Genomic DNA, 24839 nt, shown 5'->3' on the forward strand with positions numbered 1-24839 from the left:
TCAGTAAGGGAATCGAGAATTATAGAGAAAAGGCAGGAATTGGAGCTGATGATTACCAGCTCAGTTATGAGTTATAGAGCCATACAGCATGGAAACAGAGCCTTCTGCCCAACCAGTCCATGCTGAACATAGTTCCAAATTAAACTAGTCCCATCTGCCTGCTCCTGGCTCACATCCGTCCAAACCTTTCCTATGCATGTATGTATCCAAATGTCTTTTAAATGTTGTAATTATACCCACATTCACCACTTTGTCAGAACGTTCATTCCACATGCAAACCACACTGCATTAAAACATTGCCTCATGTCTTTTTTTAAATCTCTCTCCTCACACCTTTAAAAATGTATCTCTTAGTCTTGAAATTCTCCATCATGAGACAAGACAACTACCATTAACTCTATCTATATCCCTCACTATTTTATAAACTTCTGTCCGATCACCTGTCAACCTCCCAAAACTCAAAACTTCTATACCCAGCAACATTCTGGTAAATCTCTCCTGAACTCTCTCTAGCTTGATAACATCCTTCCTATAACTGCGCAACCAGATCCAATAACTCCTCATTATAAATGTTAAACCTAACTTGGAATTACCTCCTTTTTCAACATGAAATGGACAACATTTCTTTCTTAGTTAAGAGCAATGGTACTTACTTGGTACACAGCTGACTCCATTCTTGTATACACTTTTCGTCTCCGAATTGGCTCCAGTTTTCATTTTACCATCCTGATCCAATTCATTTGGCTTTAGAAGATTTTTGATTTTTTTTTTATTAACAGCTCATCTCTCTTATTGCTCTCTCCTTACTTTTATATTTTTTCAGTCTTGGACCTTCCATTTTCAGCCTGAGTCTCAATTGCTTTGGCCACCTGAGATCTGTCATAATCTCACTTTTTCTTCTTCATCATAATCTCTGTTTCTGGGACATGTTTGCAACTACATATCTATTTTGTAGCAGTATACTTTTTCTAAGATCAAACCATGTCTTCTCTAGAGGCAGCCCAATTTTGATCTCACTTAATTTTGGCTAAATCATTCTCACCCCACTGAAATTGGCCTTCATCCAGTTAATTATCATTGTCCTGGATTATTACTTGTCTTTTATTTCCATAGTAAACCTAAACCTTGTGATACATTGATTATCGTCTCCCAAGTATTCAAGTGCAGCCTATTGAAAACATGCAGGTGGTCAGAAGGGGTGGGGTTGCCTTATTAGTAAGAAAAGAAATTAAATCAGTAGTGAGAAATGAAGCGGGGTCAGATAGTGAAGAACCTGTGTGGGTAGAATCGAGGAACTACTGCAGAGGTGAAAAAAAAACACAGTTGGAGTTACGTATAGGCCTCCAAATTATAGTCAGGATTTGGGGCGCAAAATACACCAGGAGAAGAAAAGATAAGTAAAAAAAGGCAAAGTTGCAGTGATCATGGGGGATTTCAATATGTAAGTAGGCTGGGAAAATCAGGTTGGTAGTGGATTGCAAAAAAAGGAATTTTTTGGAATGTCTACAAGATTGCATTTTGGAGCAGCTTGTGGTGGAACCCACGAGGGAACAGGCAACACTGGATTTATTCTTGTGCAATGAGGGAGACTTGATAAGGGAGTTTAAGGTGAAGGAAACCATATGAGGCAGTGATCACAACATGATTGAAATTACTCTGCAATTTGAGAGGGAGAAGATAGAATCCGAGATAATGGTATTACAGTTGAATAAAGGCAACTACAGAGGCATGAGGAAGGAGCTGGTTTGAATTGATACAGTCACATAGATGGGTTAACTCCAGGAAGAGTAAGAAAGGTAGGCACCTAGGGCAGGAGTCTTTTGTGGATGTACCCTTTCAAACAGGTATGCTGTTTTGGAAAATGTAGGAGGTGATGGATTCTCAGGGGAACGTAGCACGAACAGCCAAGTTTCTGGTATTGAGACTGGTCTGATGCAATGAGGAGTATGTTGTCTTCCAAGAGATCAATTGTGTTAGGGGATTCCGTAGTCCGAGGTACAGACAGATGTTTCTGTGGCCAGCAGAGAAAAAGCAGAATGGTGTGTTGTTTCCCTGGTCCTAGGATCAAGGATGTCTCGGAGATGGTGTAGAATGTTCTCACGGGGGAGAGCGGCCAGCAAGAGGTCATTGTCCACATTGGAACCAATGATATAGGAAGGGAAAAGGTTGAAATTCTGAAGGAAGATTACAGAGAATTAGGCAGGAATTTAAAAAAGAGGTCCTCAAGAGTCGTAATATCTGGATTACTCCCAGTGCTACGAGCTAGTGAGGGTAGTGGCTGAGGAGCTGGTGCATTGGAGAAGGAATAACATTTTTGGATCATTGGCATCTCTTTTGGGGTAGAGGTGACCTGTGCAAGAAGGATGGATTGCACCTAAATTGGAAGGGGACTAATATACTGGCAGGGAAGTTTGCTAGAACTGCTTGGGAGAATTTAAACTAGTAAGGTGGGGGTGGGGTGGTAGGAGGGAGGAGGGGACCCAGGGAGATAGTGAGGAAAGAGATCAATCTGAGACTGGTACAGTTGAGAACAGAAGTGAGGCAAACAGTTAAGGCAGGCAGGGACAAGGCAGGACTAATAAATTAAACTGCACTTATTTCAATGCAAGGGGCCTATCAGGGAAGGCAGATGAACTCAGGGACTTTGAGTTAGGAACATTGGACTGGGATATCATAGCAATTACAGAAACATGGCTCAGGGATGGGCAGGACTGGCAGCTTAATGTTCCAGGATACAAATGCTACAGGAAGGATAGAAAGAGAGGCAGGAGAGGGGGGGGATTGATAAAGGATAGCATTACAGCTGTGCTGAGGGAAGATATTCCCGGAAATACATCCAGGGAAATTATTTGGGTGGAACTGAGAAATAAGAAAGGGATGATCACCTTATTGGGATTGTATTATAGACCTCCTAATAGTCAGAGGGAAATAGAGAAACAAACTTGTAAGGAGATCTCCGCTATCTGTAAGAATATTAGGGTGGTTATGGGAGGAAATTTTAACTTTCCAAACATAGACTGGACCGCCATAGTGTTAAAGGTTTAGATGGAGAGGAATTTGTTAAGTGCCTACAAGACAATTTTCTGATTCAGTATGTGGATGTACCTACGAGAGAAGGTGCAAACTTGACTGACTCTTGGGAAATAAGGCAGGGCAGGTGACTGAGGTGTCAGTGGGGGAACACTTTGGGGCCAACGACCATAATTCTATTAGTTTTAAAGTAGTGATGGAAAAGGATAGGCCAGATCTAAAAGTTGAAGTTCTAAATTGGAGAAAGGCCAATTTTTATGGTATTAGGCAAGAACATTCAAAAGATTATTGGAGGCAGGTGTTCGCAGGGAAAGGGATGGCTGGAAAATGGGAAGCCTTCAGAAATGAGATAACAAGAATCCAGAGAAAGTATATTCCTGTTCAGGTGAAAGGGAAGGCTGGTAGGTATAGGGAATGCTGGATGACTAAAGAAATTGAGGATTTGGTTAAGAAAAAGAAGGAAGTATATGTAAGGTATAGACAGGATAGATTGAGTGAATCCTTAAAAGAGTATAAAGGAAGTAGGAGTATACTGAAGAGGGAAATCAGGAGGGCAAAAAGGGGACATGAGATAACTTTGGCAAATATAATTAAGGAGAATCCAAAGGGTTTTTACAAATATATTAAGGACAAAAGGTAACTAGAGAGAGAATAGGGCCCCTCAAAGATCAGCAAGGCGACCTTTGTGTAGAGCCACAGAAAATGGGGGAGATACTAAATGATTATTTTGCATCAGTATTTACTGTGGAAAAGGATATGGAAGATAGAGACTGTAGGGAAATAGATGGTGACATCTTGCAAAATGTCCAGATTACAGAGGAGGAAGTGCTGGATATCTTGAAACGGGTAAAAATGGATAAATCCCCAGAACCTGATCAAGTGTACCCGAGAATTCTGTGGGAAACTGGAAAAGTGATTGCTGGGCCTCTTGCTGAGATATTTGTATCATCGATAGTCACAGGTGAGGTGCCGGAAGACTGCAGTTGGCAAATGTGGTGCCACTGTTTAAGAAGGGCGGTAAAGACGAGCCAGGGAACTATAGACCAGTGAGCCTGACCTCAGTGGTGGGCAAGTTGTTGGAGGGAACCCTGAGGGACAGGATGTACATGCATTTGGAAAGGCAAAGACTGATGAAGGATAGTCAACATGGCTTTGTGCACAGGAAATCATGTTTCACAAACTTGATTGAGTTTTTTGAAGAAGTAACAAAGAAGATTGATGAGGGCAGAACAGTAGATGTGATCTATATGGACTTCAGTAAGGCTTTCGAGGTTCCCCATGGGGGACTGATTAGCAAGGTTAGATCTCATGGAATACAGGGAGAACTAGCCATTTGGATACAGAACTGGCTCAAAAGGTAGAAGACAGAGGGTGGTGGTGGAGGTTGTTTTTCAGGCTGGAGGCCTGTGACCAGTGGAGTGCCACAAGGATTGGTGCTGGGTCCTCTACTTTTTTGTCATTTACATAAATGATTTGGATGCGAGCATAAGAGGTACAGTCAGTAGGTTTGTAGATGACACCAAAATTGGTGGTGTCATGGACAGCAAAGAGGGTTACCTCAGATTACAACAGGATCTGGACAAGATGGGTCAATGGGCTGAGAAGTGGCAGATGGAGTTTAATTCAGATAACTGTGAGGTGCTGCATTTTGAGAAAGCAAATCTTAGCAGGGCTTATACACTTAATGGTAAGGTCCTACGGATTGTTGCTGAACAAAGAGACCTTGAAGTACAGGTTCATAGCTCCTTGAAAGTGGAGTCGCAGGTAGGTAGGATAGTGAAGAAGGTGTTTGGTATGCTTTCCTTTATTGGTCAGAGTATTGAGTGCAGGAGTTGGGAGGTCATGTTGCAGCTGTACAGGACATTGGTTAGGCCACTGTTGGAATATTGCATGCAATTCTGGTCTCCTTCCTATCAGAAAGATATTGTGAAACTTGAAAGTGTTCAGAGAAGATTTCGAAGGATGTTGCCAGGGTTGGAGGATTTGAACTATAGCGAGAGGCTGAACAGGCTGGGGCTGTTTTCCCTGGAGCGTCGGAGGCTGAGGGATGACCGTATAGAGGTTTACAAAATTATGAGAAGCATGAATAGAGTAAATAGGCAAAGTCGTTTCCCTGGGGTGTGGGAGTCCAGAACTAGAGGGCATAGGTTTAGGGTGAGAGGGGAAAGATATAAAAGAGACCTAAGGGACAACTTTTTCATGCAGAGGATGGTACGTGTATGGAATGAGCTGCTAGAGCATGTGGTGGAGGCTGGTATAATTGCAACATTTAAGAGGCATTTGGATGGGTATATGAATAGGACGGGTTTAGAGGGATATGGGCTGGGTGCTGGCAGGTGGGACTAGATTGGTCGGCATGGATGGGTTGGACCGAAGGGTCTGTTTCCAATGCTGTACATCTCTATGACTCTATGGGAGAGAAGCCTAGCAGGAAAGATGGTGGAACAGCAATGGCAGGAGATTCTGGAAATAATTCAGGAGACACAGCAGAGATTCATCCTGTGGAAAAAGAAGAATGATGTAGAGAGGAAGAAGTAACCATGGCTGATTAGTGAAGTCAGGGGTAGTATAAAAGCAGAAGAGAAAGCATGTAATGTGGCGAAGGGCAGTAGGAAACCAGAGGATTGGGAAGCTTACAGAGACAACAGAGGGCAACAAAAAAATATAAGGAAGGAGAAGATTAAAAATGAGGATAATCTAGCCAGTAATACAAAGGAAGAATGTGAAAGTTTCTTTAGATATCTAAAGGGCAAAACAGAGGCAAAAGTGGACATTGGACTGCTGGAAAATGATACTGGAGAGATAGTAGTAGGGAACAAGAAATAGCTAATGAACTGAATAATTACTTTGCATCAATCTTCATGGTGGAAGACATGAGTAATATCCCAAAACTTCGAGAGTGAGGAGGCAGAGCTGAGTATGGTGGTCATCACCAAGGGGAAGGTGCTGGAAAAACTGAATGGCCTGACCTGGACCAGATGGACTATATCCCAGAATTCTAAGGGAGTTAGCTGAAGAGATAGTGGCAGCGTTAGTGGTGATCTTTGAGGAATTGTTAGAGTCAGGGAGAGTCCCAGAGGACTGAAAAATCTCTAATGTGACACCCCTGTTTAAAAAGGGAGCATGGCAAAAGATAGAAAATTAGAGACTAATTAGCCCAACCTCGGTCGTGGGTAAGATCCTGGAGTCTATTGTGAAGGATGAGACTTCTGAATACTTAGAAGTGTGTGGTAAAATAGAGCAAAGTCAGCATAGCCTCATCAAGGGGAGGTCATGCCCGACAAATGTGCTAGAATTTATTGAGGAAGTAATGAGCATGTTAGACCAAGGAGAGTCAATGGATGTTATCTATCTGGACTTCAAGAAGGTCTTTGACAAGGTGCCGCAAGGGAGGCTACTGAGTAAGATAAGGGCTCATGATGTCAGAGGCAAGGTGCTAGTACAGATCGAAGCTTGGTTGTCTGGCAGAGAGTGGGATAAAAGGGTCCTTCTCAGATAGTGGCCGGTGACAAGTGGTGTTCAGCAAGACTCAATGTTGCATCCACAACTTTTCGCTTTATACTTTAACAACCTAGATGCTGTTACTAGATGTTGAACTGAGGACATTCTGGCTGAGTTTGCTGATGATACCAAAGATAGGTAGAGGGACAGGTAGCATTGAGGAGGTGGGGAGGTTGCAAAAGGATTTGGACAGGTTAGGAGAGTGGGCAAAGAATTGGCAGATGGAGTACAATGTGGCAAAGTGTGAGGTCATACACTTTGACAGGAAGAATAGAGGCGTGGAATCTTTTCTAAAAGGGGAGAAAATTCAGAAGTCTGGTATGAAAGGAGATCTGCTGTGAAAAAGGGAAGATCTGGGTGCTAAATATCACTGGATATAAATTTCTAAACAAAGATAAGGAAGAAAACGTGGTAGTACTGATGAGGTTAACATTGCAATTCAGCAGAAGGTGGAAGTTACAGAGGGAACAAGATTAGAGCTAAGGAACAGAAAATTGTGCTATCACAATGCCTGGTGTAGGTTATAGGCCACCAGCCAATGGGAAAAATATGAAGAAATAAGTTTGCAAGAAATTTTCAGAGGTGAAATATTTATAGTTAGTTACAGCAGAGCACCTTAATTACTTGAATTGGGAGAGTGGGAATGTAAAGAACATAGAGGAGCAAGAGTTCCTAGTGTTGTAACCACTGATCCCCTTGATACACAAGAACCTATCTATATCTCAGTCTTATTTACACGTAACAACCTGGCCTCCACACCCTTCTGTGGCAATGAATTCCATAGATTTACCAATCTCTGGCTTAAGAAGTTTCTCTTTGTCTCCGTTCTATAAGGTCTTCCCTTTATTCTAAGGCGGTGCCCTTGAGTCCTAGTCTCTCCAACCAACGGAAACATCTTTCCAACGTCCACTCTATGCAGGCCATTCAGTATTATGCATGTTTCAATTAGATCCCCTCTCATTCTTCTAAACTCCATCGAGTTTAAATGCACAGTCCTCAAATGTTTTCATTCCTGGAACCAATTTCGTCAATCTCTTCTGAACACGCTCTAGGGCCAGTACATCTGAGATATGGGACACAAAACTGCACACAATACTCCAAATGTGGTCTGACCAGAGCCTTATAGAACCTCAGAAGTACATCCCTGCTTTTATATTCACGTCTTCTCAAAACAAATGCCATAATTGCATTTGCCTTCCTAACTACTGATTCAACCTGCAAATTTACCTTGAGAGAATTCTGGACTAGTTTCTAAGCAGGGGTTTTGTTAATCGAAATGAACAGTGCCGTCGCGACGAATGAGATCATGGTTTCTTCTTTGTCTATGTGTATATTTCTGATGATTCCTGTGTTGATTGTATGGAGTGTTTGGATCCGCTGACCAGGTGTTTCAGTTTCTGTTGTAGTTCTTTGGCCAGTTTGTATGATGGTGTTCCTGGTAGTGATACTATAGGTCTACATAAATCAGATTATATCCAAAAAGCACAACAACTACTGGCAGATACCAACACCTACCAAATGAAGGAATTTGACCCCATACCACAACTCACCAATAGAATAAATAACACACTAAGGAATCTACAAAAAAACGGACAGATAACCAAAGCTGACCTACAAAGAATGAAACCAGAAAGCAACAACACCCCCAGATTCTATGGACTACCTAAAGTACACAAACCAGACATCCCACTCAGACCCATAGTATCACTACCAGGAACATCATCATACAAACTGGCCAAAGAACTACAACAGAAACTGAAACACCTGGTCAGCGGATCCAAACACTCCATACAATCAACAAAGGAATTCTTGGACATCATCAGAAATATACACGTTGACAAAGAAGAAACCATGATCTCATTCGTCGCGACGGCACTGTTCATTTTGATTAACAAAACCCTAGCCAGAAAAACAATAGCCAACCTACTGGACATACAGAACAGAAAACAGGAGGCGGAACCTATCAACAAAGACTGCATACTTAAACTACTGGACTTGTGCCTCACTACACACTTCACATTCAACAACCAGACATACGAACAAATCAACGGAACACCCATGGGATCACCAATCTCGGGACTCATAGCAGAGGCAGTTATGCAAAGGTTAGAACAAACAGTCCTACCACAAATTCAACCCAAACTCTGGGTCAGATATGTCGATGACACGTTTGTAATCATTAAAAACACGGAAATAGAAAAAAACACACCGGATCATCAACGCCACACTCACAGGAATCGGATTCACGAGAGAAGAAGAAAAGGATAGCCAACTCCCATTCCTAGACGTGATAGTACAGAGAACACCGAACGGAGAATTCACCACAAGGGTATACAGGAAAGCAACACACACAGACCAAGTCCTAAACTATGAAAGTAACCACCCCAACACACACAAACGAAGCTGCATCAGGACACTATTCAAAAGGGCCACAACACACTGCAGTACACCAGAACTGCAAAAAGAAGAAGAGGAACACCTATACAAGGTATTCGCCAAAAACGGATACCCGCGCAACTTCTTCAACAGATGCCTAAGAGAAAGACCACGGAACGAGGACATGCCACAACCAAAAGGACTAGCCACACTACCATACATCAGGAGCGTTTCTGAACTGACAGCCAGACTATTGCAACCCTTAGGACTCATAACGGCACACAAACCAACAGCCACGCTCAGACAACAACTCACTAGAACGAAGGACCCGATACCCAACATGAGCAAAACTAATGCAGTGTACAAAATACCATGCAAGGACTGCACAAAACACTATATAGGATAAACAGGAAGACAACTAACAATCCGCATACATGAACAAAACTAGCCGCGAAACGACACGACCAGCTATCCCTAGTAGCCACACACACAGACAACAAGCAACATGAATTCAACTGGGACAACACCACTATCATAGGGCAAGCCAGACAGAGAACAGCCAGGGAATTCCTAGAAGCATGGCATTCATCCACAAACTCCATCAACAAACACATCGACCTGGGCCCAATATACCAACCACTACAGCGGACAGCTGAAACTGACAACCGGAAGCGGCAAGGACAGACCACTATAAATACCAGAAGAAACAGCAAAGAAGCGCTTCGCAGGAGGCTGCAAAGCACTGATGATGTCGCCTAGCCAGGGGACGAAACGTTTGCAACAAAAACTTCCAGCACGGCGAACAGAACCACAACAACGAGCACCCAAGCTACAAATCTTCGCAAAAACTTTGAACTTTACTACTTTCTTCTGAAGACATTTTGACACACAGTCACCCAAGACAAGTGGTGTCCCAAAATTTCCAGGAATTACATACAACAGGTCACAGATGCACAACCATGATCTAAAAGTGCTTAGTCATCCAGCCAATGCCCTCTTTGTATTATTAATTTCAGTTAGTATCTCTAGAACTGCTCTGGCATAAATCTTATTAATATACTTATTGTGTTACACCTCCTTGGAGTAGTATGTTGGAAATAAAACCTCTCTATTCCTGTATTCATTGTTAAAGTTATAAACTTTATATAAGTACAAAGAATGCTCCAACTTAGCAGTCTTTTAGGCCCAGGTTGACAAAAAACATGGACCAGATTTCTGTGCTTAACCTGAATTGCTATTTATTACAAATAAATTTATTCTAGTTACTGGTAAATAATTCTGAACCAATGACATAGAATTCTATGAGTTTGTGGGCGGCACGGTGGCACTGCTGCCTCACCGTGCTGGAGACCCGGGTTCAATTCCCGCCTCAGGCAACTGACTGTGTGGAGTTTGCACGTTCTCCCCGTGTCTGCGTGGGTTTCCTCCGGGTGCTCCGGTTTCCTCCCACAATCCAAAGATGTGCGGGTCAGGTGAATTGGCCATGCTAAATTGCCCGTAGTGTTAGGTAAGGGGTAAATGTAGGAGTATGGGTGGGTTGCGCTTCGGTGGGTTGGTGTGGACTTGTTGGGCCAAAGGGCCTGTTTCCACACTGTAAGTAATCTAATAGTCTTCAGTCCCTTTATACAACTCACCCTGCACACATGCACAGACACAGAAAAAAGGTGTTATGGGTAGAGGGACAGACTATGAAGACAATACAATAGTCCCTGTCCACAGGATTCGCTTAGCTGTTCCTCCTCAGTCTTCCTTCTCTGGGTGCTTTTAGTTGCTTATAGAAAGCGTAGGGAGACTGGTTCATACTTCGCAAAGTCTCTGACTTATTGGTTCAAAACCATGGCTTACTGCAACTGGTGAGGGAACATTAAACCTGCTTTCTTCAGAAATAAAAGCAAAATACTGAAGATGCTAGAAATCTGAAGCAAATGTCAGAGAATGCTGGAATTACTCAGCAGATCTGGTATTATCTGTGAAGAGATAAAAGCAAATTATTGTTTTGAGTTAAGTATGAGTATTCTTGAGAACCTTTTAATCTTCAGTGCTCTGAAGAAGAGTCATATTGGACTCAAAGTTTTGAGTCTGTTTCTCTCTCCACAGATGCTGCCAGACTGTATTTCTCCACCTGATGAAGGAGCAGTGCTCCAAAAGCTTGTGATTTCCAATAAACTTGTTGGACTATAATCAGATGTTGTGTGATTTCTGACTTTAATTTTAAAATAATCTTTTTACCATTAGAGTACAGTATCAAAAATCTGGAAACATAAAAAGATACAGTCTTTAAATACTCATTTTTCTAACTCTTAATTTGAAACACATACCTGAATTTTGATAATGAAGAGATGAATACCTATCAACCAGTAACTTACCTAGTTTCGTTTAATGCCACACTTTGATTTTATTTGGTGACCTTCTCTGCTTGTCTTGCAGTGGCTTACTTACTCTTTCTATGACTCCTTTTCATTCTTGCTGTTGCCCAACCTTTCCAGCTGATCTCCCAGTAACTCTCTTACTCTTTCCCACTCATTTTATTTCTACCGATCTGCCATGACCTGCTCACTGATCTCACAATGATTCTCTCTCCACCACTGCTTCTATTCTCCCTGTTACTCCTCTTCCCTCACTGGTCTCACAATGAATATCTCCCACTCTCCATGGTTCCTTTAATTCCCAATATGCTCTTGCCTCCTCCACTTGCTTCTCTGGACAAAAGTGGAGTGTCTTCCTCTTCAAATGTCAATCCTCAATAATTGCTCTCAATCTTATTTACACCCACAGTGAAAATGTTAGAAGCTATCTTCTTCACTCTTCCAAGCATGTTTCAATGCCAGCCATGTGTCCTAATGCCACCAGTTTACTTTACAATTTTCAACTATCTGCCTTTAAATGTTTGAGTTCATGATACTAAGATCATTTGACCTCTTTGACTCCTTCCTACCTTGTATGCCTTTGACAATTGAGTCATAGAAATGAACAGCACAGAAACAGTATATTTGGTCCAACTCGTCTGTGCTGACCAGATATCCTAAATAAATCTGTCCCCATTTGCCAGCATTTGGACCATATCCCTCTTAAACCTTTCCTATTCGTATACCCATCCAGATGCCCTTTAAATGTTGTAATTGTACCAGCCTCCATCACCTCCTCTGAAAGCTCATTCCATACATGCACCACCCGTTGCATGAAGAAAGTTGCCTCTCAGGTCCCTTTTAAATCTTTCCCATCTCACCTTAAACCTATGCTTTCCAGTTTTGGACTCCCCTACCCTGGGATAAAGACTTTGGCCATTTAGCCTGTCCATGTGCTTCATGATATTATAAGCCTCTATAAGATCATCCCTCAGCTTAAGATGCTCCAGTGAAAGGAGCCCCAGCATATTCAGCCTGAAGCTCAAACCCTCCAACTCTGTCAATGTGCTTGTGATCTTTTCTGAACCCTTCCAAGTTTCACAACATCTTTCCAATAGCAGGGAGACCAGAATTAAATACAGAATCCAAAAGTGGCCCCACCAATGTCCTGTACAGCTGAAACCCCTAAACTGAATGCACTAACCAATAAAAGAAAGTATACCAAACGCCTCCTTCATCACCCTGTCTACCTGCGGCTCCACTTTCTGAACCCCAAGGTCTCTGTTCAGCAACATTCCCCAGGGCCTTAAGACCTGCCCTGATTTGCCTAACCAAAATGCAACATCTCCCATTTATCCAAATTAAACTTATCTGCCACTCCTTGGCCCATTGTCTAATCAAGGTTCAATTTTACTCTTAAGTAACCTTCTTTGCCATCCACTACACTACCAATTTTGGTGTCGTCTGCAAAGTTACTAACGATACCTCCTATATTAACATTCAAGTCATTTATGTAAATGACACAAAACAGTGGACTCTGCACTGATCCTTGCAGCACACCACTGGTCCCACAGGCCTCCAGTCCAAAACACAACCTTCCACCATCACATTCTGTCTCCTACCTTCAAGCCAACATTGTATCCAAGTGGCTAGCTTTCCCTGTATTCCATGTAATCTAACCTTGTTAACCTGTCTACTATGTGGAACCTTGTTGAAGTCCATATAGACACCATCCACCAGTATGCCTTCATCAATTTTCTTAATCGCTTCTTCAAAAAAACAAAATCAAGTTAGTGAGACACAATTTCCCACTACTTGGAGAAAATCTGCTATTTTGATTCTGCTATCCCCTTCACTCTAGGTTCAATTCTGTTCACTTACATCCAGTCTACCAATGTACGCTTAGGTTCACAAATAGGGATCTACTGCCACCTAGCTATCTATGAGTTATATCATATTGGCTAAAATGGCAGCTTCCCTTATTTTACAAATCTGGCAGACTACTAAGTGTATTTGAATAGTTTGTGTGACAAATTCTTAAAGTTCATGCATTAATATAGTTTTCCTCACATATATAAAAGACTCCGCTAATTTCATTGAGCTATATTACTGGTTGAATAATATTTCTTTTTCAGTAGCAACTTCTCTGAAGTGTTTTGTCTGTATATTCCTCAAAGTCCTGAAGTTTAATTTATATGATTCAGGGACAAGTAGACATACATTAAGCTAAAGGTACTGGGTATTGTAAAGACTATAGAGGATATGACTGAGGAAATGACTTAGATGGATTTGTCCTGCTTTTGTGCACAGAACGCAGGTGGGGAATGTTCTACATTATCGGGTCATAGGTGTACTGGAACAGTTTGGCTAGGAATCCAGCAACTTCTGGAGGGTAATTCTTCAATACTATTGCCAGACCCTATAATCTTTAGTGGAAAGTGAGGACTGCAGGTGCTGGATATCAGAATCAAGAGTGTGGTGCAAGAAAAGCACAGGAGGTCAGGCAGCATCCGAGGAACAGGAGAATCGATGTTTCAGGCATAAGCATAAGGCTGATGAAGGGCTTATGCCCGAAACATCAATTTGCCTGCTCCTTGGATGTTGCCTAACCTCCTGTGCTTTTCTTGCACCACACTCTTGATTCTGATATCCAGCACCTGCAGTCCTCACTTTCCACTAAAGATTATAGGGTCTGGCAATAGTATTGAAGAATTACCCTCCAGAAGTTGCTGGATCCCTAGCCAAACTGTTCCAGTACACCTATGACCCGATAATGTAGAACATTCCCCACCTGCGTTCTGTGCACAAAAGCAGGACAAATCCATCTAAGTCATTTCCTCAGTCATCACTAAAATGATGGAGTGGTTAATAATAGTACTATCAAGCAGCACTTGCGTAATAATAGCACTTGAGCAACCCATTGATGCTCAGTTTGGGTTCTACAAGACCACTCCTCTCCTGACTCCGTTGCAATCTGCATTTAAACATGAATAGAAGAGCTGAATAGAAGGGTGTGCGAGAAGCAAACCCTTGACACCAAGGCCACCTATTACCAAGTTTGGTATCAGGGAGCCTTAGAAAAGTTATTGTAAATGGGAATTGGGAGATCCCTCTACTGGTTGGAGGCCACACTTCGCACAAAGGAAGGTGGTCGTGATTTTTGGAGAAATTCGGAAGTCACACAACACCAGGTTACTGTCCTGGAGCGTCGGAGGCTGAGGGATGACCTTACAGAGGTTTACAAGATTATGAGGGGTATGGATAGGATAAATAGACAAAATCTTTTCCCTGGAGTCGGGGAGTCCAGAACTAGAGGGCATAGGTTTAGGGTGAGAAGGGAAAGATACAAAAGAGACCTAAGGGGCAACATTTTCACACAGAGGGTAGTACCTGTATGAAATGAGCTGCCAGAGGGTATGGTGGAGGCTGGCACAATTGCAACATTTAAGAGGCATTTGGATGGGTATATGAATAGGAAGGGTTTGGAGGGATATGGGCCGGGTGCTGGCAGGTGGGACTAGATTGGGTTGGGATATTTGGTCGGCATGGACGGGTTGGACCCGAAGGGTCTGTTTCCATGCTGTACATCTCTATGACTCTATAACTCTATGACCATGTTGAGACTGTACCTGAAATCATTGCAAATATTCTGGATGAAAAGGCAAGATGAGAGGAACATTAGGATTGTCTATCTTTGACAATGTTTCTGGAACTTTGAAATCAAAACAAGTACAATCCTGCTGAATTGGTCATCGTAGCAGGAGAATTTTATGTCGAGTGTGTGGTGCTGGAAAAGCACAGCAAGTCAGGCAGCGTCCGAGAGCAGGAGAATTGACGTTTGGGGGAAAAGTCCTCCATGATTCAGGACCTTTCCCTGAAACGTTGATTCTGCTGCTCCTCGGATTCTGCCTGACCTGCTGTGCTTTTCCAGCACCGCATTCTCAACTCTGATCTCCAGCCCCTGCCATCCTCACTTTCACCTCGGAAAATTTTGTGATCATGTCAAAGGTTACAGACAAGTTGAGGACAACAAGAATGAATGAGTTACCTTTCTGACACTCAACTACAGTGTCATTTGTATCTTGCTAAGAACTTTGTTGAGTATATGGGTGGAAACTGGAGAGTTTGAGCAGGTAGTTACAAAAATGTTTTGCAAGGATTTGGGTTAAAGCAATGCTTTTAAGGATTTTGGGGAGAGCAAAGAGGTTCGAGGTGAAGCAGTAGGAATGAAAGAAATGAAGGTCAAGACTTTTTCTTTGTGTGAGAGGAGGCAGTAGATGTGAAAAGAAAAAGCTTTAATGATTTCAACTTAGATGCGAGTCAGGAAAGGAAATAGTAATTAGCAATTCAGTAGGGTAGATTTCAGAGAGAATGTAGTGGACAAAATAAGCTCAAAGGAGACAAGCTGGGGGCTTTTGGTGATAAGAGAGAATTCAAGAAAAGTACAAAATCAGGGTAAAGGAGAATTTTAAGGGATGTTTGGCACGACACGCTATGGTTATGAGTACACTTGTGAGAAGAGAGGACGTGTCCTCTTTTTTTGAGGTAGCTTCAGCATTAAGCTTAAAGGGCCAGTCTTTCAGTGGATGAATGAGTGCAGTTGATAGGTGAGTAAGGCAGATGGAGCGGCTGAGTGAAGTGTGTGGGTGAATTGACAGGTTGGATTGTACAGGTAGTTTAGAGTGGGTCAGCAAGTTGTGGGGGTTTTAGGCAATTGGTGTGCACGGGCAGTCGGACAATAGTATGATTGAGTTGGGACAGGTAATCAGGTCTGGTCATTGGGAGGTCATCGAGTTGGTGTGGAGCAGTTGGATCAGGATCTGGTGAGAGGTTGTTCTCTGATTTGAGGGGTGTTTGGCCACAATGTATTTGGGGGTCCTTTTGGGTCCGGAGTAGTTGGGTCTGATTGGGGTGATAATTGGATGTTGTTTGCGTTGAATTATAGAATTGTCCACGTGTTAGACCAAGTTTTAAGTTTCAACAGTCAAATGTTCTCTGGATAACTATCAAGGTACTTTTAGAGTTGGAAACATTTACGTAAGATCCTGATCAATGGGGCATTGACCATAAGAAGTTTAAACTCTCCAGGCAATTCTAACAACAATGATTAGCAATTTCTATATCCCTTATTTTCAATGAAAGAGGTGCAATGTTTGTATAAATTCATTTTGCCTACGTAAAACTAAGCTATGTGTATTGGTGCAAGTGCTGGTCCAATTGATAAGTGATTAATTCTTAACATAGCCCACATTATTTAATAGATGATATCTAAAGCAGAATCACAACAAATTGTGTATGTGCCGTTCTGGAGTTTGCAAGCACAAGCTTGATTGAGCACAATCAACATATCAACTACTGCGCATACAATAGTCTGCCAGATGTGGAGCCTACTTAAATTCTTATATGTCAGTACTAACTTCTGTGGTAGGCCCGTGGCTTATTGGAACCCTTCTGTGAGTGAAGAAAACCACTCATAGCTTTACTGCAAATCGTCAGTGTGAGACAACAAACTTCACCCCTTCACCACCTTTGGTCTTGAATCGTGCAAAGTTTACTTTGGATCATGCTGGAAGGGGAAGGCATCTCAAATATTTTAACAGTAATCTATAAATACACAGCGCCCTGTTTTATGCAGTCAAAAGGAATTAATGCAAGCATTGCTCTTTTTTCCAATGGGAAAATAAATCTTTAAGACTGCTAATCCCTGCTGTATTTCTATCAAAAAAATCACATAACACCAGATTATAGTCCAACAGGTTTAGTTGGAAACACTAGCTTTCAGAGTGTCGCTCCTTCATCAGGTAGCTGTGGAGTAGGAACATAAGACACAGAGTTTATAGCAAAAAATTACAGTATCCTGCAACTGAAATCATATATTGAACAAACCTAGATTGCTGTTAACCCATTTTTTAGAATGGGTTGCAGGTTTCGATTCGTTAATATGTAAACCCCTTCCTTTCAGCCACATTCTCGAGATAACTTAAAAAAAATGATATCTCAGCTTAGACAATGCATTAAAGGTGTTAGGTTACACTGAGGTCTGAGAACCAAGATGGCTAGTCAGCATCCATTCTCATGCTTTAAAAATTGGCATCTCTCTTACCAAGGTTGCTTCTTACTGGTGAATGCTTTGACTTCTTGTGTTCTTTTAGGTATTTTTAAGCATTAACTTCCACAAGGCGACAAATGAAAATTTCATCTAACTTTAACAAAGAAGCTGTTAGCAAGATAAAGAATTTTTAGCTGAGCAGTTTATAGATGAATACATATTTCGATGAGGGAGGATTCTTTCCCAAATACTAGGAAAAATATTTTCTTAAGAAGATAGACTAATTTAAAAATCTTGCAATGCATAGCATTGTAGCCATTAGTCATTTAGCAGAAATATGTTAGGAGATGAATCTGCACAACTATATAAGATACTGTATATGGCACAGTAACAGTCACAACCACTAGGTGTGAACATAGCTTAATTATTGGATTGTGAAATATTGCTTGTTCATGTTTTCTTGTGTTCCAATTTTAAAAATAACCAACAGCAAAGTTTTAATTTTAAACAAGATAAAAGGTTAGTATATTGCACAGTTTTTGCTGCAAGTTCAATAAAAATATGATAGGTTTATGAAATAAAATACAGAAACAGAGGTTATAAGTCAACAAGGTTAAAATGCACTTATAAAGGTGAATGAAAGATCAGTCCATTATTGTCAAGGTATGTTGTTTTTCAGAAGATGAAATGGTTGAAAACTCGTAGGCAGAATTCAGCAGCTTCATTGGCTTCTGCCATTGCTTATAAATGTGGATTCAAGAGATAGATTGGGCATTGGGAGATAGAGAAAAGGAGCCCTGTTCGAACCTGACTGTCTGGTTATGGCATTTGCAGATTGCCTGAACCCTTTTAATGGACCATAGTTGATTTCTAAAAGCCTTTCCTTTTGAGCTGCAACTCTGTCTATTGAGGATGTTGTCTCTCAGAAGATCTTGAATTAGTTCTGTCTCAAAATGGTGTATCAAAGCCATGAACAGACCAGACTTAAGATGACTACTTTTACCCGGGTTCAATTCCCACCTCAGGCGACTCTCTGTGTGGAGTTTGCACATTCTCCCAGTATCTGTGTGGGTTTCCTCCCACAATCCAAAAATGTGTAAGTTAGGTGAATTGGTCATGCTAAATTGACTGTAGTGTTAGGTGAACGGGTAAATGTAGGGGAATGGGTGTGGGTGGATTGCGCTTCAGCAGGTGGGTGTGGACTTGTTGGGCCGAAGGGCCTGTTTCCACACGGTAAGTAATCTAATCTAAACTTTTAATGAGTCAGAAAGAAAAGTCAGTTGAGCTGGAATTACTGTTGTCTCAGAAGTTTTTAGACTTGTGGATCCATTATGTTTTCCGTGTGTTAATGGTTACTTTTATGGTTGGTATTAGTCTGCTTTTTTTTTGCTGAATCAACAAGAATTAGCCATATAACTTTTGGCAGCTTTTTGTTAGATGTCCTCTAATCCTCTGGCTCTGAAGGCCAACAAGCCATTTTCCTCCTTCATTACTTGCTGCGCCTGCACTCACTGTCAATGACAGATTTACAAGGACACTGAGGTCATGTGGCATCACTCCCATCCCAATCAATCACCATTCGGATAACTGCCCTCCTGTTTTTGCAATGGAAGTGGATAAGCTCCCATCAATCCACATTTTACTACATCATCCATGCATTTGCCCACTGTTGGAGAGATTACCTAATTGAACAGAGACCACATAAGCGTGGAATGGTTGAAATTGACAAGCTGTTTATTACAAGCGATATCGCTGGAAGAGAAATTGGCTAGGCTGACACAGAACTGACAGTCTGTACAGGTAGATCAAGGGTTCTCTTCCTCAAGCAGTGGGCCTAGTTTTTTAGGGGTACAGTAATGTGGTTTAATTACAGTACAATCAAGAGTAAACCATGTTCAGTGGGAGGACAATCAACTGTCCAGGAGCAGCAATCAGTCCGTGATTGAGTTAGGAGAATCCGATTCTCTGCAAGAGTAGATGCTAATATCTCTCATCCTGGCATCAATAGGTTTCCATTGTGGTTAGTCCACAAGTATGGTACCTTGGCGCCTTTCAGAGTGAACATCTTTTGTGGAGTTCCAGGATGTGTGAGAAGCGAGGCTGCCCTTACAATTTCGGGAGCAATTGTGCTTACTGAGGGCTAGGAAGTCAGGCTTTCTCAGGAAGTGTATTGTCCAATCTGGAAGTGCTTGAGTCATCTCCTGTTTGTTGCCGAGTGTCTTGGTTAGCTTGTTGCGTCAAGGCAGAGGTATAGAGTCATAGAGATGTACAGGATGGAAACTGACCTTTTGGTCCAACCTGTCCATGCCGACCAGATATCCCAACCCAATCTAGTCCCACCTGCCAGCACCTGGCCCATATCGTTCCAAATGCTTCCTATTCATATACCCATCCAAATGCCTCTTGAATGTTGCAATTGTACCAGCCTCCACCACATCCTCTGGCAGTTCATTCCATACACGTACCACTCTCTGCGTGAAAAAAGTTGTCCCTTAGGTCTCTTTTATATCTTTCCCCTCTCACCTTAAACCTGTGCCCTCTAGTTCTGGACTCCCTGACCCCAGGGAAAAGACTTTGTCTATTTATCCTATCCATGCCCCTCATAATTTTGTAAACCTCTATAAGGTCACCGCTCAGCCTCTGATGCTGCAGGGAAAACAGCCCTAGCCTGTTCAGCCTTTCCCTGTAGCTCAGACCCTCCAACCCTGGCAACATCCTTGTATATCTTTTCCCTGTCCCTTTTAAGTTTCACATCATCTTTCTGATAGGAAGGAAACCAGAATTGCACGCAGTATCCCAACAGTGGCCTAACCAATGTCCTGTACAGCCGCAATATGACCTCCCAACTCCTGCACTCCATACTCTGGCCAATAAAGGAAAGCGTACCAAACACCTTCTTCACTATCCTATCTACCTGTGACTCCACTTTCAAAGAGCTATGAACCTGCACTCCAAGATATCTTTGTTCAACAACACTCCCTAGGACCTTACCATTAAGTGTATAAGTCCTGCTAAGATTTGCTTTCCCAAAATGCAGCACCTCGCATTTATCTGAATTAAACTCCATCTGCCACTTCTCAGCCCGTCGGCCCATCTGGTCCAGATCCTGTTGTAATCTGAGGTAACCCTCTTCGCTGTCCACTAAACCTCCAATTTTGGTGTCATCTGCAAACTTACTGACTGTACCTCTTATGCTCGCATCCAAATCATTTTTATGTAAATGACAAAAAGTAGAAGGCCCAGCACCGATCCTTGTGACACTCCACTGGTCACACGCCTCCAGTCTGAAAAACAACCCTCCACCACCACCCTCTGTCTTCTACCTTTGAGCCAGTTCTGTGTCCAAATGGCTAGTTCTCCCTGTATTCCATGAGATCTAACCTTGCTAATCAGTCTCCCATATGGAACCTTGTCGAACATCTTACTGAAGTCCATATAGATCACATCTTTATTACTTCTTCAAAAAACTCAATCAAGTTTGTGAGACATGATTTCTAAAGTTGACTATCCCGAATCAGTCTGGGTTGTTTCTCTCGAGGGTTAGGCAGACATGGTTCCCTATGTTCTTTATAGCTATGCTGTAGGTTTGAATTGAATTGAATTAAAGTTATTGTCACATGTACCGAAGCACAATGAAAAGCTTTGGTGGACAGGGAAGCGGATTTTCCCCCACATCCACTCACTCAACTTGTCCAAATCACACTGAAGCATCTCTTCAGCCTTCTCACTATTCACCCTCTCATCTAGTTTTATGTCATCTAGAAACTTGGAGATATTGCATTTAGTTCCCATTGCTAAATAATTAAGATATATAATATGAATTGCTGGGGTCAAGCACTGATTTTTCTAGTACTCACTAGTCACTGGCTGCCACTTAGGGAGAAAAAGGTTTATTTCCACACTCAGATTACTGGCTGACAGCCAGGAAAAATTCTGTGAATGTCAAGTCCAGTGGTTCTCCCCTGTACCCAGGGGGATAAGTTTCAGGATCTACCGTGGATGCCAAATCCGTGGATAGGAGCGAACCCATTCATTTAAATGGGAAATTCACCTTCCCAGCAACCTCCTTGTCCCTGGTTCAGGAAGGGTCCATATAATATGTTTGGGCCGCAGTAAACCGCGGGTAACAGAAACCGCAGAAACCAATTCCGCGTATATGGGGGTTGCCCTGTCATCCTAATCACATGCTGTTTAATTTTATATGCTAAACTCTTATGTGGGACCTTATTGAAAGCCTTCTGGAAGTCCAAGTAAACTGCATCCACTGGCTCCTCCTTATAATTCTACTTGTTATGTCCTTGCAAAAGTCCAGTACATTTGTCAAGCACGATTTGACTTTTGTCAGGCTGTGCTGACTTTTGTCTAATCCTGGCATTGTTTTTCAAGTGCTTTGCTATTAAATCTTTATCATGGACTTTAGCATTTTCCCTACAACCGAAGTCAGGTTAACTGGTTATATCTTGACCTTTGTAAAGTGGGGTTAAATTAGCTAATCTCCAATCCATATGAACTTTTCAGAGTTTGTAGGTCTAGAAAGATGGCCTTTTCTGATTTCCTTCAGTTCCTCTATCTCACGGGACCCCTTTTCCCGAACTTTTTTGTGACATTATTTTCGTCCTCCTTTGTGAAGCCAGAACCGAGATATGTATTTAATTGGTTTGCCATCTTTTTGTTTCCCATTATAACTTTGCATGTTTCTGGTTGTAACAGACCCACATTTACCTGGTCATGTACTGACTGAAGCTTTTATAATCAGTTTGTGTGTTACTTGTAAGCTTAATCTCATTCTTCATTTGCCCCTCTTAATCAATGCCTCTGTCTCCAATACTGAAATCTAAACTGCTTCCATTCTCAAGTCTTCTGCTATTTTTGGCCATTCGTATGCCCCTTCTTTGGATCTGAAGCTATCCCTAATTAGCCATGGTCAGGCTACCTTTCTCGTTTCCTTTCATGCCAAACAGGAAGAAACAATTTTTGTAGTTCCTCCACGCAGTCTTTAAATGCTTGCCCTTGCCTATAGATGGTTATTCCTGTAAGTAATGTTTCCAAATTTATTATAGTCAGCTTCTGTCTCATGCCTTTGTAGTTTAATTTACCTCAGAATCAACTATATCACTCTGTGTCCAAATGAAGAATTTCATATTATGGTCACTCTTAATAAGAGACCCAGCACAATTAGGTTGCCAATCTAGGTAAAGCACAATTGCTTTATCTAGGACAGCTGATTCTTTAGTTGGTTCCTGAATGTATTGGAGGAGAAAGTGAGGTCTGCAGATGCTGGAGATCAGAGCTGAAAATGTGTTGCTGGAAAAGCACAGCATCCAAGGAACAGGAGATTCGACGTTTCAGGCATAAGCCCTTCTTCAGGAAGAATGTATTGATCCAGAAAACCATCTCCAGCACTCTCCAGGAATTCTTCCTGTATGGCATTGTGACTGATTAGATTTACCCAAACGATATGCAGATTAAAGTCAACCATAATTACAGCTGTGCCTTTTATTGTGTGCATTTCTAATTTTCTGTTTAATGCCCTCTCCAACACTAGCACTGCAGTTTGGAAGTCTATATATATCCTCCACTATACTTTTCTATCCCTTGGTGGTTCTGAGCTCTACACACACAGATTTCACTTCGTTGGAGTTAATATCCTCCCTCATTATTGTGTTAATGTCCTTTTTAAGCAGCATTATTACCCCACCTCCTTTTCCTTTTCGTTAGTCCTTCCTAAAAACTGAATTCCCCTGAAATGGCACACAGTACTGTAAAGTGTGGCGTAACCAGGGCTTGATATAGTTTAGGGGAGAAAGTGAGGTCTGCAGATGCTGGAGATCAGAGCTGAAAATGTGTTGCTGGAAAAGCGCAGCAGGTCAGGCAGCGTCCAAGGAACAGGAGATTCAACGTCTCGGGCATAAGCCCTTCTTCAGGAAGCCCTGAAGAAGGACTTATGCCCGAAACGTCGAATCTCCTGTTCCTTGATATAGTTTAGTATAACTTCCCTATTTTAACCTTCTATCTTTCTAGAAATAAAGGTTTGCACTTATCTTTCATTTGTTTCCTTGCGAACTTTCAGTGATTGATATTTTGTACTTTTATTGCTGTATCTTACCTACACTTTCATTTTCTCTTCTTATTCCTTCCAAATCTACAACCTCACATTTATTTGTGATTTACATTGACAACTATTTGCTTATCCTACAAGTTTATAAATATCCTCCTCTAATTTGTTGCAGTCCTCTTTAGCTTTAGTTATTATTGTCACTGTCTTTCCCCCAAAACTTTGTCAGCTGTAAATTTGTTGATTCCAGAGTACAAATCATAATTTTAAATTTTGAATACCACTGATCCTTTGGAATATTAACCATTTCCTAACTTCAGTCATGCTGAGTAACAGACTCTCTGCTTTCTGTTTTTATGTCAACTAGCATTCCATTTTGCACTTGTCCTCTGACTCCACAGTCTCTGACTCCACAGTCTCTGACTTTATTCATGAATTGAATTTGCTGCACCATATCGAAGGGCTTTTGGAAATCTAGATAAATTACATTGTCTCCTGTTACCACCTCAAAAATTAAATTAAGTTTGGCAGACAAAATTTCCCTGATGTTTTCTGTCATATAATTAGTTCATTAACAATATAGTTTTCTTTTACAGTCACTTAAGAAGTTAAATCATGCAAATGTTATCAAGCTGAAAGAAGTTATAAGGGAAAATGATCATCTTTACTTTGTTTTTGAATACATGAAAGAAAACCTATATCAACTAATGAAAGACAGGTAGGTTTTCATTTAGTAATTTATTATAATCCATTTTAAAATTTTCCACTAAATTTCTAATGATGATGCTTACAGTAGATTTGATGATGTGCTGTTTTATAATAAAAGTACTATATGCATGCAACACATAACTATTATGCAGCATGTAGCATCTCATAGTGTACAGAAGTGTTAGCTGTGGAATATATGTAATTATTAGATAATATTGCCCTAAATGTTTTGTTATCTCCAAGCGACTAGTAACTTGTTGTTATGCACAGTGTAGGATTCAATGATATAGGGTAAAGAGAGATATGGTATTTTCCTGGATGAAATTTGATTAGGACAAATTTAGGAGTCATGATATAAGGATAACTTCTCCAGTCTTGAACTAGGATAAAATCATATAACAGAAGCAAGGCAGTTTGCTCCTCAAATCTTTTTTCGTGTAGCAATACAGATCGTCCACTCCTCTACTCATTTCCTTTATATTTGAAATGTAATCTTCTTGAAATATATATACAATTCCGTTTGAAGTGTCTGTCAAATTTGATAATTGGAGATTTATAAAATTATGACAGGTCTGGACAGAATCAGCACTTAAAAAGAATCAGACATAGAAGTTAGGCATCGTTGGCTAGGGAAGCAGTCAGTGTCCATTCCTAATTACCCTTGAGAAAGAAATTGCTGCTGTCCTTGAGGTAATAATACAGTGCTGTTAGGAAATGTGTTCCATGACTTTGTCCTAATGATAGTGAAAGCATTATTGTTCCAAGTTAGGATGGT

The 24839-nt window shown here is 41.4% G+C and overlaps 1 protein-coding gene across 7 annotated transcripts in view; it reads left to right on the forward strand.

Annotated features, from left to right (window-relative positions):
- The window catches only part of LOC132832263 (serine/threonine-protein kinase MAK-like), a 217230-nt gene that overhangs the window by 54479 nt on the left and 137912 nt on the right, over positions 1-24839 (forward strand). For 5 of the 7 annotated variants that reach the window (XM_060850103.1, XM_060850108.1, XM_060850105.1 and 2 more), the window contains one exon: positions 23953-24074. In XM_060850103.1, coding sequence (XP_060706086.1) covers positions 23953-24074 — 122 coding nt within the window. Of the gene's footprint in view, positions 1-23939; positions 24075-24839 lie in introns of all 7 variants that reach the window. The other 2 variants (XM_060850107.1, XM_060850109.1) reach the window with 2 other exon arrangements.

Source organism: Hemiscyllium ocellatum, chromosome 34 (genome assembly GCF_020745735.1).
Source record: "Hemiscyllium ocellatum isolate sHemOce1 chromosome 34, sHemOce1.pat.X.cur, whole genome shotgun sequence".
NCBI lineage: Eukaryota > Metazoa > Chordata > Chondrichthyes > Orectolobiformes > Hemiscylliidae > Hemiscyllium > Hemiscyllium ocellatum.